Raw genomic sequence first — 18,341 nt, 5'->3', positions numbered from 1 at the left:
CTTGACTATACATCCTCACACCCTGCTTCCTATAAAGGCTCTATTCCATTCCCTCAGTTCTCTGTCTCTGTCGCATCTGACCTGATGATGGCAACTTTGACAAGGGGGCTTCCAAAATGTCCACCTTCTTCCTCAACCAAGGATTCCACAGCACCATGGTTGATAGGGCCCTCAGCTGGACTAATCCACCTCCCACACTTCAGCCCTTACCCTCTCTCCTCCCTCTCACAAAAATGATAGAGTCCCCCCGTCCTGCCATCCCACCAACGCCCACATCCAAAGGATCATTAGTTGGAATTTCCTCCACCTGCAGCGAGATATTCCTCTCCTCTCCCCTCCCCTGCCCGAGTCAGTCTTCCACAGGAGCCATTCCCTCCCAGACACCCTGGTCTAGCTTCCTTCATTCCCAACATATCCCCACACCCTATGGTACCTTCCCCTGCAATCGCAGAAGGTGTAACACCTGTTAACTACTTCCTCTCTCCTCACAATCCAAGGCAACAAACACACCTTCCAGGTGAAGCAGCATGTTTCCTGCACTTCACTCAATCTAGTCGACTTTACTCATTGCTCATAATGTGGTCTCCTCTACACTGGAGAAATGAAATGCAGACTGGGTGAACTCTTTGTAGAATATCTATGTTTTGACTCCAAAAATGACCCTGAACTTCCAGTTGCCTGCCACTTCAACACCTCACAGTGTTCTCTGGTCAACATCTCTGCCTCAGGCTTGCTACAGTGCTCCAGCAAAGCTCAGCTCAAGCTAGAAGAATAGCACCTAATTTTCTGCTTGAGGGCACTGCAGCCTTCAGGGTTCAATATTGAGTTAAATACTTTTTGGGCCTGAGTACCTCCTCCCATGTCCTTACCTCAAGCCTCGCACGCCAGGCTTTGTCATCACATAAGCTGCTATCACACAGAACCCATTGTTGGCTATAAATAGTTCCCACTAACAGTTATTCATTCTTCCAAACTGACCTTTACCCATTCCTTTGTCTGTCCAACAATTTATTTTTTATTTTTCTCTCTCCTTGGGCTCTATCTCCACCTATTATTTACTTGTTCCCCCTCCAACATCTGCATAAAAAACAATATTTTCCCAGCTACCATCAGTTCTGAAGAAGGGTGACTGGACCTGAAACATTAAATTCACTTTCTCTTCACAGATGCTGCCAGAGCGGCTGAGTTTTTCCAGCAAGTTTTGTTTATTTCAGTTTTTTTAATACATCTACATATTGGCCAAGGTGGAATGTAGGTAAGTATTATAATGGAGATGGGATTGGGTCATTGCTTTGCATAGATTGGGTATGTGCATAGATTGGGTATGGGTTTCAAAGTTCACCTCAGGATTGCATACAATTCAAAAGTTGTAAGCAATATGAATTAGATGTAACCAATGGCAAAAAAATAGTGAATTTGCAACAGGGCAGTCTTCGGTTTGTTAGGCTGGAGCAAAAAATAGCTCACCTCTGGTAGAGAAGCAGTCTGACAACATGCAGGCAGTGATAGGGTCATGAAAAGTGATGTGTTGTTGCAACTGACTATCATCTGCGTACATGTTGAACTCATCATTGTCTCAAGATTAAGTTGTCAAGGGCCAATATGTAACATTGGAAATTAAGCGGCTAAAGATCAATCTTTGGGACTCTGAATTAACATTGTAGGAATATGAAGAAAAGTCAGATGCTCTGGCTTAGATCAGATAGATAAAAATGGAACCAATTAAGGGCATCCCCACTGGATCCCCACAGAAAAAGGAGGCATTAGAGGATAATGGTGTGTTAATCATGTCAAAGACTGTTGAGAAGTAAATGAGGATAGACATAGCATTCCTGATTACAGTAATAGATGATACTGTTTGCTTTTAGGGTGACCAACTTCTGCAGAAACGTTTAGGAGACACTTTGGCATGCTGTCTGACCTCTAAGACTCAGGACACGGTACATTACCGTAGGCCTGTCGGGGTGACTGCTGAGTTGGGATACAGGTCAACTCCTCCAAATACAAGACGGTCTCAATAAAATCTATAACAGTTGTTCACCCTACTTATTCCTTTGCTAAAGGACATTTGGTTGTGTCATCTGCAATAGGGCAAGGGTTAGGAGGATGTTAATTCTTGCACAAGTAAAATAAACAGCAGATTACTGCAAATGACTTAGTTCAGAAATGTTCAGTGTTTCATGACAAATAATGGATTAAATTCATAAACATCAATAAAGCATTGACTAACTATCTATAATGACCTTTGATCCAGAAAATTTCCAGAAAAGGTATTCTTAGAAAAAAAGTGTTTGTGGAATCTCTCATAACTTTTTTTTTAAAAGAAGGACTTATAAGAGCATGCACCAATTGTAAATGTATCAATTTAATTTCCTTCGACATTAACAAATATTGGTCCATGTCACCTTGTGATTTTTGATTTAGAAGTAGTATCAACAGGAAAGAAGTTGATTTTCCTTTTGGCTTCTTGACAAAAAGAAGAGCTGTAGGTAGAAGATTGTTAGCATTCAGTCTAAAATTATCTAAAACCTGAAGGCTACAGTTTGGAGAGCTAAAGAGCTAGATATTTTACCATAAATGAAGGGCCTGTACTGCACTGTAATATCCTATGTTCAATAGTCTAAACGATCAAACCTACATATTATTAGTTGATTGGTGAAAAGGAACGCTACAGGCCCACACCATCAGGACAATCAAAGACCCAGGGGAAGAAGGGATTTGTAGAAGGGTCTTCTGTTGTTGATGAATGTTCTGTGAAATTGAGGCGTGAAAGCTATTTTCAGATAGGACTCCTGACCTACCCTGCACAAATAAAGCATATTATGAAACTGGATAGAACGTAATGCTGAACATACGAAAGGGAATGCTTATGGTTGTGTCAGATGTATCTTTGTTCAATTAACTATTTGAAGTTAAATTTCTATTTTGATTTAAACTATCATTTGCCCATTGGATCAAATAATTTGTCTTGGTTCTGATCAATATGTTAAAGATTAAATTGCAAAACGTAATCCTGGTGGTAATTTCTTCATTTGGGGGTGATTTGCTAAATGCAATTAGACAGGATTATGGTTCCTTATAAGAATCATAGCAATAATTTCTTCCAAAAACTTCACCCCTTCTCCTTAAGTGTCTACTTTCCTTCAAAAACTTCTGCCCAAATGATCCTCTCTGCTATCATTCTGAGTGGTATCAGGTATAGCTATAGAACACTCATTAAACATAAAAGCAAATGCCAGGACTCATTAATAGGTTATTCATAAAAACTGATTTTTGAATTTGAGTAATAAGATATTAATTCTTAATACAGATTTTTTTCTGAAATTCTTTTAAAGTGCATACTTGAAGATCAAAAGTATCTGAAAACTCTAGGTTTTAGAGATGTTTGAATTTCCATGTCATAAGTTTGGTTATGCACACAAGAGTCAGCATTTCATGGATACCATTTAAATCACGCTGTCACTTCAGCGCCCTTCTTCTGAAGAGCTTTCCCGTCTTCCAAGGAGCCTTTCTCCAATCCCAGCAAAAATGAAGATTATTTTCAATCAGCTCACACGTATAGTATCATCTTATTCTCTGTACAGCAGGAATTTTATATTTTCTACTTGAAAATTCCATAGCACATAATATGTGCCATAATGTCTTAGTTTCTCTGCTCCTCCCAACATTCCAGCAAATAATGTTAATTTAGTGAATTCTTGGAATAAAGAAAATTTTACAAAGTTGTTCTTGTGTAAAAGTATATGAACTTCTTTGATTATTACGTTCTTACTAAAATGACTAAATTGTTGCATTGATATATTGCTGCCTACAGCAACATAAATAATTCCCATCAGAACTGCTCAAGCTCTGACTTTCTGATGAACTGCCACAGACCTGAAATATAATTTTATTTTTCTCTCCACAAATGCTGCATGAGCTGCAGCATACTTCCTGTACTTTTTGTTTTTCTCCTACAACTCGATCACAGCTAGATAGCAGCTTATAACTGCAACATGTAATCAAAGAGAGGTAGCAGCAATGTGTTGATTATACAGGTTACTGTTATGTGAACTGGTGTGAATTCAGTGCTAAAATTTGGTGGATGAACACCATTTTGAATTCCACTTCAATGTTTTTGAAGCAGCTGTGCATTCATCTCTGTCATTATTCAACATTAAAAATTGCTACTCTCAAGAAATGTTGTTGATTAGAGAGCAGTTTGTGCTTAAAGTTGCATCAAATTTAATCTGTGAGACTTGATGATCCAACAAGTATTGTGTTTAATTTCAGATTATGAATTTATAAAGGTGTTGGACCAAGACTTGAATCCTGAGAGTCAAAATTTCAAATGAAAACAGGAAGTGCCTGTCAGACTCACTTCCACATGCTCAACCCAAACAACATTTCCCGTATGGCTGAACCATTTAAACACATTTAATCTGTTATTCTAAGATTAGAAAAATATTTACTCAATCCTGATTTTGTACAAAGCAAAAGGAACTGAATAAAAGACTTGTTCACAGTTTCTAAAAGAGGCCTTTCCTTTTTTTGTGTTCTTTTGAATAACAAATCATTTTAATGACACAGTTTTATTTTGTTTCTTTTCTTCATAATATCTAGTAACAAACAACATTGCACAAAATCTCAAACAAACATCACAAATATCCTTTATGTCCAGTAAAAATATTTTGGTGGAGCAAGTTATTCCAAATAATTGGACTGATCAGAAGAAACTGCATAAGGTTGGGTCTCAACACGCAGCGTATTATTACCATACATGCTGCCTGCTAATATCATCGCCACACTGGTTGCCTGTTCAGTTTTAGAGACCTGGAGCGTTGGCCCATCCCATTGCTTATGAGGGAATCAGTTTGATGCTTCACCATAGTGTCTGTACCAGGGTTTAGTTTCTTTAATTGCAGAGATTGTTTGGCATAAGGAATCCTGGAGCCTGATGTCCCACTGTCTGATTTGCTTAAACTCTTGGGGCGAGTGACTGTAGATGTTATAGTAAATGTTGATTGAGAAAAGCTGCACTTCACTTCATGATTTTGGATGGATTTTCTCCCAACTTTTGTTGCCTGCTCAGGTACTGTGGGAGTCTGTTTTATCTCTTTTACTTTAGTTACTTGTTTAATACCTGATGTGATAGATTTCCTTTGTCCTGGACTTAGCAAATTCTTACATATTGAAGTTGGCGAGGAAGAGATAGGTTTCTCAGATGTATGTCCTTTATGTAAAGACGATGCAGTTCTCTGGCCTTTCAGACATTGACTTGGCTGGATCTTTGTGAAGTTGGTACTTGTTTTGTTTTTTCTGTTTGTAATCAAGTTCCCGCTTTCAACTTTGCTTAACTCTGCCGTAGGTTTCTTGGCAAATTGATCCTTCTGATTAACTCTGTTCTCTACACCACCAAACGTCTTTTTAGAAGTTGAAGAAGATAGGTGAAATTGTTTCCTCTTTGTAGCTGCATTTTGCTCCTCCCTCTGCTCTTCTCGATTCCATTTTGAGCAATGACTAGGATGTGACTTTTTCAATGGAAAATTTTCAGAAGACTTTCGGCTTTTGTTTGCGGTTCTGCATTCAACTGTATGTTTCAACTTTGGACATTCTTTGATAAATGGAAGACTTTGTTCAGATTCTCCAAGTTCTTGTGCAGGTTTTACCATTTCTTTGTTAGTCTCAGCTTCCTGGTTGAGAATATTTGCCCCTTTTAGAATAGGATATTCTATAATACAGTGACCCAGCTGTTGCTTCAGAACCTTTTCTGACACCTTTCGCAGGAGATTTGCCTGTTCCTTTTCTCTGAAGTCACTACTTAGAACAAGACTGTGACATAAATGATTTATCTCAATTATTCCTCCAGAAGGGTATGTTTTCTCTGTGCAATGTTCTTTAGAGAGAGAGTTAGGTTTAAAAGACCTGCGCTCCCATCGCTTCATACTGTGACTTCGTAGATTTCTAGCAAGTGATATCGCCAGGTCATCTTGACCAAGTTCGATTTCGATAGAGGAACAAGTAGCTACCGAGTGCCGCTTCGCCTCCATTTCCTTCTCCCTTTGTTGCTTCTTCAGTTCCTCAATTTCACGAGTTGCATTCTCCTGACAAATAGAGAAACAAGGGTGACTGTTAATACTTGATGGGTACACTCATTTTTAATTCACTTTTTTCCTTTTTTCTACTTTATTTTAGTACCTCTCTCAATCCTCCCCATTTATTTCAAATCATTCCTAATCTCACCAGCGAACCACTGCAAGAACTTTGGTATCAATCTGGTGGAGGCTCAATTCATCCCTTTTGAACAGATACCACCTGCCCCAAAACTGATCCCAGTGGTCCAAGAATCTGAAACCCTCCCTCCTGCAGCATGCCCGAAGTCATACAAAGGTTCTCCCTATTGTGAGATAGTGTTTTATAGGTCTCTTTACTAAACCACTCACAAGCGAACATCGCATTCCCTTTTCATTCATTCATAACTCTATTATAAAACGGTTCCATTCATTCATTCATTAATAAAACTGTGGTTTTGCAGTACATTTTACTATTGTAAGGTAGACTAAAATTAAAGCAATACTTCCAAACCGATTACTGCTGCTTCACACCTTCAACCCTATTTACATCAAAAGCTACTTCTGAATAAATCTCAAGACTACTAACCTATTCAGAACAAAGCCCCCTGCCATCATGTCTCCATGACCTATTCAAAGCTACAGAAAAATTATAATATTAATCAACCCTTATCAACTATAGCTCAGACATAAATAGATTACAGAACACCAAACATTTTCCCCAATAAGAATGTACTTGTTAAATACATTTTAACTAGACTGTTATCTCTTTAAGAACCTAACTGTCAAACAGCGCTTAAGTAAAATTTTATGAAATGAATGAAACTCACACCAGCAAATAGTAAACAAATCTCACAACCCAGCTGCAGTAATCAGTTTAATATCCTTTATTCTTTTATTAAGTACAGGTACAATTTCTAACTCATTTAGAGCATATAAGGTTAGTATTCTTTACTAACATTTACTAACTTAAAAGACAAAAGGACTAACTCCTCCTAATTATGCAAGCAGACCAGACAGACAGTCTTAATCCTATCAGGAGTCAGCACTTAGCATATTTTAACCCATCTCCTGTCTCCCAGGACAGAAGCCCCTCAAACTTGTGCACTATAGATAAAACAATGTAACATCAATGAAATGGAATTTTAATATTTACAAGAACTATATGTAAAGAGGTTATTATAAGAACTGTATTTCGGGATTCTATTGCCACCTTGAACTTGTGCTACTGCGGTTGCAGAATAAAAAGACTATTTTCACCACTCACCGATTTTGGTCGTTATTTGAACACGATCCCACAATATATTCCTATTTTTATTCGCTTCAGTGGGTGGCAATGAGTGTTAACCCAAAACTAGTAACTTTGAAATTCCACTAAAGGGCCATAGAAATGTCACTCCAAAGATTCCTACACTGCTGTCTCTTACTACTGTTCCAGATGGCAGTCTACCTACTATTCTGAACTCCTTTTGCCTGTGTGGTGACTCGCCACCTTAAGTGTGTAGTCCAGGAAACTTTCAGTCTTCTTGATGTTTTGTACTGACTCCAGATGCCCCTCAAATTTGGAAACCTTAAGTTCAAATTCAAGTAGCTAGGTACACTTCGAATGTAAATGAATATCCAGAATTGCTTGCAAAGCACAAATTGACCTCTTTCTTCCTATCCAGGCAATTGATAGTGAAGTCCAAGCTCTCCACAGTTGATGTTAGTTCTAACCTATTTCCCAGTTTCCCCACCCTCCCCTAATGCCAACACCCCACAAACCCAGTTAATGCTGGTTCTCCAGCCAGTTTATTGTGTTACCCTGGTTTCTCTTCTCTACCCCTTATATTCTATGGAATCCTTTCCCACTTAAAGTCATTGCTAGCACTTTATTTTCCCCTTGGCATTCACTTAATCCTGATCTGCTCTTCCTTCTCTACCACCAAAAACATCAATCTCAACTTCCAACTACTCTCAAGGAAAATGTTGCTTAGCCTTTACTTCTCTGTTCTTGGCTTATACCTCTTCTACAGTTCTTGAGCTCCATTTTAGAGCTCCTATAGAAAAAGTGTATTGTTCTTTAAATCGACTTTCCTTCACTGCATACTGTGAGCAGGAATTATTTATCTTGGTATAATTCTTATCAATTGTCTGCAGATAGAAGTCCAGATTGTAGTAGCAACAAAACTTGGGAAAGAGTTTTGGGGCTCATAAACTGCCATATATTGATTTTCATCTGTAAATATGGGAACAGGACTAGTTGGCAAAACATGGATTCAGGGCAGATCTTTGCTCCTAATTAAGCATAGCTTGAGTTGAGATATCTTCCATCTTGGCTGATACGCCTCATTTTAAAGGGCATAATTAAACCCAAATTTCACATCAGGGAGATAGGCTAGGGATAGAGTCGGGCTGACTGGAAGAAGATCGGTTGTGGACATGAGAACAAATGAATGTTGACGCAACTGCTTAGAAGCCCTGGCTCAGTCTGTGGCTCTTCATCACAGTAGTTTTTGAAACCTTTGTGTTTTGAGGCTCTACGGTCATCTACCTCCAAAACAGCCATACCATTTTGGATACCGTTGGGGAGATGGCTCACCAGTGGAAGGCGGCAGCAGCCAGGTTCATAGCACTGCACAGGAGGGGAGGAAAAAGAGTGGCAGAGCTATAGTGATAGGGGATTCAACTGTAAGGGGAATAGATAGGTTTTTCTGTAGCTGTGAATATTGCCTGCCTGTTGCAAGGGCCAAGGATGTCTTGGAGCGGCTGCAGGACACTCTGGAGGGGAAGGGGGAACAGCCAGCTGTTGTGGTGCATACAGGCACCAATGATATAGGTTAAAAGTGAGATGAGGCCCAACAAGCTGAATTACGAATATATATGCATGCTTATATGTAACTTCTATATTATCTAGTTGGTAGTGACAATGTCCCATTAAAAAAGAGACATTTTAATGCCTACTTTAAAATAGTGTACGGAACAATGCCATACCTACATGTGTTTGTTAATATCACCAGTGATTTCCAGGCTCCAGCTATTAAAGTTATGAAGTACGAAGAAGGTAAAGTAATTTAATCAATACTGTTAAGTACAAGACCACGAATATACTTTGTCGGCAATTTTTATCTCATGGAAAATCATACTGTGGTCTGCTTTCTTTTTATGTACAGTACAAGTTTAGATCCTAAAATTTTAAAACTAGTGTGGCAAAGGAAGATCATTTGTTCATTAAACAGTAATTAGTCCCCAGCATTGGCACTAATCACTATCGTGGAGTCAAAAGTCTAGAACCCAACTTTGTTGGTCTACCTACATTTGGTTCTAGAAAGCAGATCATCATCACATTCTCAAAAGCAGTTAAAGATGTGCAATAAATACTAGCATAGCCAGATTCATCCACATCAACTGTGCCGGAAGGCAATGCAATCAGATCAAGTTGTTGGGACTAAATCTCTTTGTGTTGGATTGGAAGACGTTCTGCTGCATCTTCTCATTTCTCATGTGGAATGTCAATCCACAGTTTACAAAGCAAGTGACAACCAAAGGAGAAAACTGTCAAAGTATCTTATTTATAAATTAGTGGACAAATGATTTTGTTTAAATGTGTGATCTTTTAAATCCTTTTGTACTTTATTCTTTTGCATACAGTTTATAGTATCCTAGAGAAGGCAATTTGTACATGACCTCAGCAGGACCTTTCAGGGACATGTAGCTAAATGGATCATTACTCTCAAGTGATGGCTCAGAATTAGAACTCTCCACAAGGATGCTGTAGATCCCCAAAGACACATTTTTAAAAACAAAAAATCCTTGTTCATGAATGGGAGGGATTGCTGGAGGTTCCAACAGATATTATAGAGTCATAAAGTCATTTTGATAAGTAAGTGCTGGAGAAATGCCCATTACGGCACTTGTAACAACCTGATTTATGCAAATACAGTATGATCCTCCTACTGACAGCACAAATTCTAATAGGGCCAAGCTTGGAGGGTGCCATCATGTAATCCTGGGGTGTCTCAGTTCACAGAAAAAAACTTGTGTTCAAGAATATTGTTAATGATAAATATTGTCTGGCCTAGACTGCACCAGAAACTAAATCTTGTCCCAAAAGTATTTGAAATACTTAGCTTTACCTGAATTGCTTTGAGAAATTTTTCACAGAAACCTTTGAGAACAGTGCAATATTCCTCCAGCTTAAACTTTTCGTCTTCGCAGAAATATTCTACCAAGGACTGTCTCATCCTTTGGAAGAATTCCATTGTTTTCCATATTTCTTTCAGTTTTTCCTTTGCAGTCTATAATGGGAAGAAAATGAAAGATGTACAAAACATAACACAAAACTTCAACATGTTAACTATTTGCAAAGTACAGTTTTTAATATTTTGAACTCATGCATTAACTGGAGCCTATCCTTTCTTATCCCCTGTAGCAAATATACATTAAGTGTATAGTGACTGCATTCGAATATAAAACAAGTTGGAATTTGATTATTGAAGATGAAGTTACAGAGGAATATTAGTAACTTGAGAATTATGCATTATCCCAATCTTAACTCACTCAAAATCAATTCAATTAGAGTTAAACTTTTTTTTTACAGCACTCAGACAATTAAAAGTCATTCAATCACCTGAATGAAAATGAAAAACTAACAAGGGTGGAGTCGAAAAACAGAAGGCAAAATTTAAAATAAAGGAGATGCCACTTAAGTCCAAGATGAGGAGAAGTTATTTTACTTATAGGATTGTGAGCTTTTGGAATTCTTTACCACAGAGGGCTGTGGAGGTTCAGTCTCTGAGTATGTTTAAAGTAGAGATTGATAGATTTTGATTGCCAGTGCTGTTCAGGGTAATGGGTATGGAGTGAGTAAAAGGAAATGCAATGTGTGATTCGCCATGATCATATATTAAGTGATGGGAAAGGCAAGACAGGCTGAATGGCCTACTCCTGTTCCAATGTTTATCTTCCTAAATCCATTAATCAAAGCATTGTATTGCTTCAGTTGCCTGCCAAATTCAATGCACCACTTTGCTCCTATGCCAATATTTCTATCTCGGGCCTGCAATAGTGCTTCAGCAAAGCTCAATTCAAGCTGAAGGAACAAAACCTAATCTTCTGCTTGGGAACCCTATAGCCTTCAGGACTCAATATTGTGTTTAACAATTTTAGAGCATGACCACCTTTTTCCATGTCCCTTACCTACCCCCACACCCCAGGTCCTGTCATGATATGCACTATTTTGAATGCAGTCAACCCATTTTCATCTACTCATAGCCTCCATTATCACATATCTAGCTTCTTTTCTTCCCTAGCTTACTATCAATAATCCCCTTGTCTGCCCACTTTTTTTTGCCTCTATCTTTCTCTTGGCTTTGTTTTCACCTATCTGCTCACTCCTCCACCATCCTCACATCCGTCATCATCAGCATAAGTAATAAATACTATCACTTCCTAGCTATCAACAGTTCTGATAAATGTTCACTGGACATGAAACAATAACTCTGATTTTTCTTCACAGATGCTGTCAGACCTGCTGAGTTTCACCAGTAATTTCGGTGTTTGAACAAAAGCTTGAATTATGAGGAAATAATAAAGAAACGTAGGCTTTTCAGCCTTAAAAGGAGGATTCTGAGAGTAGAGGTACAAAATGGATTGTGTCCGAATAGGTGTTGCTGCACACAACTCCTGATGGTTCATTCCATTGATGGCAATAAAGCTGATCATCAGGCATGACCCACAACAAAATTTCTATCAATAGATCTTTGAGAAATATATAGAATACTCAAGGGAATTGAGAAGATGAGTTGGAAATATTGTCTGAAATTAATTTGTCGAAGGAGGACTCAGCAATGTAAATCCAAATTAGAAAAGAGATATTCCATATAAAGTGTTAAGAAAAAACTGAATGAACTTCTGGACAAATGAATGATGGCAAGAACCCTGGAATTATTTGAAGAATAAACAGAGGCTACGGGAGAGCGATGGTAAGGTTTATCCTTAATAAGTAAACTAAGTGAGCACAATTGCCTTTTGTTACTCATTTGTGAACTGAGTTCTCGACTGTCCTATTCTACACTGATTCCCTCCATCCACAACAGCCTCATCTCTTTTGAATGACACAAAAAAGAGTCAAATTTAATCACAAGTAGAGTAATATACAGCAATACTTAAGATACAACAACTTGAATTTAAGCGAAAGAGTGAGAGAAGAAAGACAGAGAGAAATAGACAGAGATTGAACAAAGAAATCAGAGAATGAGAAACTCCACAGGTATAGGGCCTGCAAGCAAGTAGGATTACAAAATACGCGGATGGTTGAAGTTAGGAGCAATAGAATATGTCTCGAATCATTTTGGCTATTTCTGCATTTACTTTGCCAGGATGATGTGGTAGTTAGTGTGCAACCACCAACCCACATTAAAACAGTCCATAGACAGACATGTTCCACCCTCAAAATAAAACTTAGGACCTGAGAACATCAGGACACTCTGTACGACCCCAGCAGCATCATGCCTCAACAGCAATATGAGAAACATTGCCTCATGAAATTCAATATCAATGACTCATAGAGTCATAGAGATGTACAGCATGGAAACAGACCCTTCGGTCCATCCCGTCCATGCCGATCAGATATCCCAACCCAATCTAGTCCCACCTGCCAGCACCTGGCCCATATCCCTCCAATTCATATACCCATCCAAATGCCTCTTAAATGTTGCAATTGTACCAGCCTCCACCACTTCCTCTGGCAGCTCATTCCATACCCATACCACCCTCTGTGTGAAAAAGTTGCCCCTTAGGTCTCTTTTATATCTTTCCCCTCTCACCCTAAACCTATGGCCTCTAGTTCTAGACTCCCCCACCCCAGGAAAAAGACTTTGCCTATTTACCCTATCCATGCCCCTCATAATTTTGTAAACCTCTATAAGGTCACCCCTCAGCCTCCGATGCTCCAGGGGAATACAAGCCCAGCCTGTTCAGCCTCTCCACATAGCTCAAATCCTCCAACCCTGGCAACATACTTGTAAATCTTTTCTGAACCCTTTCAAGTTTCACAACATCTTTCCGATAGGAAGGAGACCTGAATTGCACGCAATATTCCAACTGTGGCCTAACCAATGTCCTGTACAGCCGCAACACGACTTCCCAACTCCTGTACTCAATACTCTGACCAATAAAAGAAAGCATACCAAACGCCTTGGGACTCAAGGATTGTGAAGAAAAACCTACACAATCAGTGCCTCACAGCCAACTTGATGATAATAAACAAACAGGAACCACAGAATGCTTATGGTGTTTTGTCTGTTTTTAAATCTGTAATAAGCAGCAATTATAGAGTCACAGAGTTGTACAGCATATAAACAGCATCTTCGGTCCAACTTGTCTATGCCAACCATATATCCTAAATTAATCTAGTCCCATTTGCCAGCATTTGGCCCATACCCCTTTAAATCTTTTCTATTCATGTACCCATCCAGATGCATTTTAAATGCTGTAATTGTACCATCCTGCACCACTTACACTGGCAGCTCATTCCAGACAGGCACCACCTTCTGCGTGAAAAAGTCGCCCTGTAAGTCCCTTTTAAATTTTTTCCTTCACACCTCAAACCTATGCCCTCAAGTTTTGGACTCACCTACTCTGGAAAAATACTTCAGCTACACACCCTATCCATGCCCTTCATGATTTTATAAACCTCTATAAGGTCACCTCTCAGCCTCCAGTACTCCAGGGAAAATAGCCCCAGCCTAATTAGCCTCTTGCAAGAGTTCAAATCCTCCAACTCTGGAAACATCCTTATTAATCTGTTTTGAACCCTTTCAAGTTTAACAACATCTGTCTGATAGGAGGGAGACCAGAATTAAATGCTGCATTCCAAAAGTGGCCCAACCAATGTCCTGTACAGTCACAACATGACATCCCAACTCCTATCATCCATATGTTGACTACTAAAGGCAAACATACTAAATACCTTCTTCACTACCCTGTCTACCTGTGATTCCATCTTCAAGGAACTATGCACCTGTACTCCAAGGTCTCTTTGGCAACATTCCCCAGGACCCTACCATTAAGTGTATAAATCCTGACTTGCCTTGCCAAAATGCAGCACCTCACATTTATCTAAATTAATCTCCATTTGCCACTCCTCAGCCCATTGGCCCATCTGATTAAGTCCATTTGTCCTCTGAGATAACCTTCTTCATTATCCACTACGCCATCAATTTAGGTATAATCTGCAAACTTGCGAACCATTTCTCCTACATTTGTATCCAAATCATTTATATAAATGACAATAAGCAGAAAACCCAGCAACGATCCTGTGGCACAATGCTGGTCACAGGCCTCCCATCTGAAGAACAACCCTCCACTACCACCCACCTTCAAACCAATTTTGTATCTAAATGGCTAGCTCTCCCTGGATTCTATGTGACCTAATCTTGCTAAACATCTAATCATGTGGAACCTTATCAAATGCCTTGCTGAAGTCCATATAGACAATATTCACAGCTCTGGCTTCATCAGTTTTCTTTGTCACTTCTTCAAAAAAACTCAATCAAGTTAGCGAGACACAATTTTCCACACACAAAGCCACACTGACTATCCCTATTCAGACCTTGCCTTTCCAGATACATTTAAATCCAGTCTCTTAGAATCTCCTCCAACAACTTACCCACCACTGACATCAGACTCACCCGTCTATAGTTCCCTGACTTTTTCTTACCATCTTTCTTCAATAATGGCACCATCTCAGCCACCCTCCATCTTCCAGCACCTCAACCGTGGCTATCAATGATACAAATATCTCAGCGAGGGGCCCAGTAATCATTTTCCTAGCTTCCCACAAAGTTTGAGGATACACCTGATCAGGTCTCAAGGATTTATCCACCTTTGTGTCTTGAGACATCCAGTACCTCCGGCTTTGTAATATGGAAGCTTTTCAAGATAACGCTAATGTTTTCCTCCAAGTTCTCTTGCTTCCTTATGCTTCTCCACAATAAATACTGACACAAAATACTTATTTAATATCTCACACATTTTTTGCGGTTCTACACATGGATGGCCTTGCTGATCTTTAAGGGGCCTTATTCTCTCCCTACTGACTGTTTTGCCCTTAACGTACTTGTAGAATCTCTTAGGATTCTCCTTAACCCTATTTGCCAAATATGTCTCATGTTCCCTTTTTGCCTTCCTGAGTTCCCTTTGGAGCGTACTCCTACTGCCCTTATACTCCGAGAGATTCACAATCCCAGCTGTCCATACCTGCTGTCTACCTCCTTTTTCTTGACCAGAGCCTCAATTTCTCAAGCCATCTTGCATTCCCTACACCTACTAGCCTTGCCTTTCACATTAATAGGAACATATTGCCTCTGGACTCTCATTATCTCGTTTTTGAAGGCATCTCACTTTTGAACTGTCCTCTCCCAATCAGTTTTTGAAAGTACTTGCTTAATACTGTCAAAATTGACCTTACTTCAATTTTTATCTTTAACTTTTAGATAAGGTCTATCCTTTTCCATAACTATCTTGAAACTAACAGAATTATCATCACTGGCCCCAAAGTACTTCCTCACTCACACTTCAATCATTGTGAGAAAACAATTTGTTCTCCACTAGGAAACATCAAGACTGATTTGGCCAGAACTGCCAGGAGATCTTGGATTTACTAAATCACAAATGTAAGGCATTCCTGAACTGGAAACACTACCAATACTTAATTGAGGGAAAGAAAGCAGATCTACAAACAAATTAAGCCCCATGTCCAATACAAAATCTGTGACCTAAAGAATGGGGCTGGCTGGAAAGAATGCTGGAAATCCAGCAAATCAGCTAGCAGCCGTTACATGTGTGAATTTATCAGCAAAGTCAAAACATTTATGGCCCAAGCATCCAAAACGCTATCCCACTGTCCACCAGAAACAAATTGGCACTCACCAAGGGCAGAGAGGCCATCAACATTGCTGAAAGAAGCACTTCAGAAGCCTGAGAGTTCTCTTACTCAATTTAGGTCTAGTGGGACGTTTTTGCTGTCTCGGGTCCAGACACCAGCAGCAACTACAATGGCTTGCCAGCCTGATTTCTGAAGCAAATTTTAACCGTTTGGCCAAGGTTTGGTTTTGCTTTGGGTTTTGTAGTGTGCTGATGTAGAGTTCCTCTGTTCAGGATATGTCCTGATTGAGACTATGCAATTGCCTTCACTCAAGTGGTATTCCCCAAGCTCAGTCAGACTGGCAAGGTTGTCCATTTGCATCAGAATACCCTGCAACTCATAAGCTCTACTTGCTGCATTTTCCAACAATAAAGCCAGTTGTAATGCCTGTTTGAAGTCCAGTTGGGCTTCATTTAGTAGGCACCTCTGCATGGTCACATCATTAATTCCCCATGCTAAACAGTCTCTCAGCATTTCATTAAGGGTTAAACCAAAGTCACATGCCTCTGCCAGGTGTCTTCGTCTCGTCAAAAATCCTGATACAATTCTCCTGGTTCTTGAATTGTCAAATAAAACTGATAGCATCTTAGATTTAGAGGAAGCTTGGGGGCTGGCAGAAACAGCAGTTCAAACTTTGAAAGCAGGCTTAAAAAAACAGCCTACCCTTTCACTAGATGCCAATCTGTTCCAGTTCCTATTTGGTCATAGGACTACCCTCATGCAACTACAGGGACAGTTCCAGCAGAGTTGCTAAAGGGGAGAAGACTCCACATCAGGTTATATCTGATCTTCCCAGACCTGAGGGGGTGGCGAAAATGCATCAGGTACTCCAATGCCAAACACTAGACTCCACTAAGGGAGACAGCTTACTTGAGGTGATGAAGCTTGTTGTAGGAACTATGGGAATGACCCTGAATCGATAAGACGTCAACATGAGGTCAGGTCCAGCAATGTATAAAGTTCAAGTAGATGCCATGTCCTGAACAAACATGTGGACCACCTTAAAGTTGCAAATGTTCAGAACATGCTTGGCTCCTTGACTGCCTTTCCGATTGTCCCAGAACCTATGGGCATTCCCTCTCCATAAAGTGTTGAAGGCATTTCGGAATCTGAAATGGACACAGCGGATGTTGCTGCCTCGATGTCTTTGCCACCTGAAGAGGAGAATGAATTTCTCCTGAGACACTTTAGGCACAGGAGGCGAACTACTGTGTATTACACATTACCGTGTTAGAGGCAGAGCTGGAGGAAACAGACCCAATGCTAAAATTCCCCAGGAGGAGCTATAAAAAATCTAGAACTAGCCTATGTCCTGGATGGGTTGCAGTGCATGTAATGAGGTCAGCCAGATGGACCTCATAGAATATGAATTCCCTGATTGGGGCTATTAATCTGGTCCAATCAGGGAGCCTTGGCTGACAGATATAAAAACAAGTAGCCAGAAGGCGGGTAACTGTCCTCAGCGCTGTAACCCTGGGCAGGTACCGGGGCGGGCTGCCCCAGAGGTGGACAAAAGGTGCTGAGGGTGGTTAGTGAAGCCAGAAGGTGGGTAGGCCATCCTGATTGCTGTCACCCCGGGCGGGTACAGGGGCATGCTGTCCTAGAGGTGGCTGAAAGGTGTGTCAGGGCGGACTGAACCGGAAGGGGCATGAGGTGGACCAAGAGCTGGAAGGTCCTTAGGGGCGGGCTGCCTTAGAATGGTCGGAAGGTGGGAGGGACGGGGGCTTGCTGGGTCTGTATTGTATGCATTTTTTTATGTAACTGGATTAGCTTTTTATATACAAATGTCATTGTCGCTGTCTTGTCATATGTGAAACTGAGATTTGACGTTTGTCCTCATCTCTCTGTAAACTGGTTGAACAGTAGGGTTTGGGGCCTGGCTTTGCTGCTCCTCTCCCTTGTAAAATTGCTGTTGTATACAGCTGTAAATGTTAACTTTTTTTTAACTGTTTTGTAATTTGTTTAATAAAAAAAGTTATAAACAGGAAAAAAATAAAAACGAGTGTCAGAGGCTCTGTTCACTCAGAGCTGGCTCTGAGGAAGCTGGATCAGTGTCAAGAACTCTCCACACGTAAATGAAGGATGACTTGGTGACAGGATACTGGCCTCTGTGGAGTTATTTCAATAACATTACTTTCTCACAGTAAATTGGTTGATTTTTAATGGTCTGAAGGTAAGGATTAGCAATGAATACAGGCTACATGCCAAGAACAAATGCAAGACAAAAAGAAAATCCATAACTATATAACTGGGTAATACTTGTCCAGAATCTGTGTCCAAATTGTCACAGATCTCTCAGACCCATTAGAACAGGTTGAAATTGTTATGCTGTTGAATTTAATGGCAGAAATGAACTTGTGAACATGGATTGCTTACAGACTCAA

The 18,341-nt window shown here is 39.9% G+C and overlaps 1 protein-coding gene and 1 long non-coding RNA gene across 2 annotated transcripts in view; one reads left to right on the top strand and one right to left on the bottom strand.

The window, feature by feature from the left end:
• LOC140495899 (uncharacterized) overlaps window positions 1-4,514 on the top strand; it is a 34,481-nt gene extending 29,967 nt beyond the window's left edge. Inside the window, exon 3 of the long non-coding RNA XR_011964122.1 lies at window positions 4,273-4,514. This is a non-coding gene — a long non-coding RNA (uncharacterized lncRNA). The remainder of the gene's footprint in view (window positions 1-4,272) is intronic.
• fhdc2 (FH2 domain containing 2) overlaps window positions 4,499-18,341 on the bottom strand; it is an 88,652-nt gene continuing 74,809 nt past the window's right edge. Inside the window, exons 11-12 of the mRNA XM_072595158.1 lie at window positions 10,166-10,327; window positions 4,499-6,083 (exon numbers count right to left, since the gene is read on the bottom strand). Coding sequence (XP_072451259.1) covers window positions 4,776-6,083; window positions 10,166-10,327 — 1,470 coding nt within the window. The 3' untranslated portion in view covers window positions 4,499-4,775. The remainder of the gene's footprint in view (window positions 6,084-10,165; window positions 10,328-18,341) is intronic.

This window comes from Chiloscyllium punctatum, chromosome 25 (assembly GCF_047496795.1).
Source record: "Chiloscyllium punctatum isolate Juve2018m chromosome 25, sChiPun1.3, whole genome shotgun sequence".
In the NCBI taxonomy this organism is placed as follows: Eukaryota; Metazoa; Chordata; class Chondrichthyes; order Orectolobiformes; family Hemiscylliidae; genus Chiloscyllium; species Chiloscyllium punctatum.
This window is presented reverse-complemented; position numbering and strand designations above follow the sequence as displayed.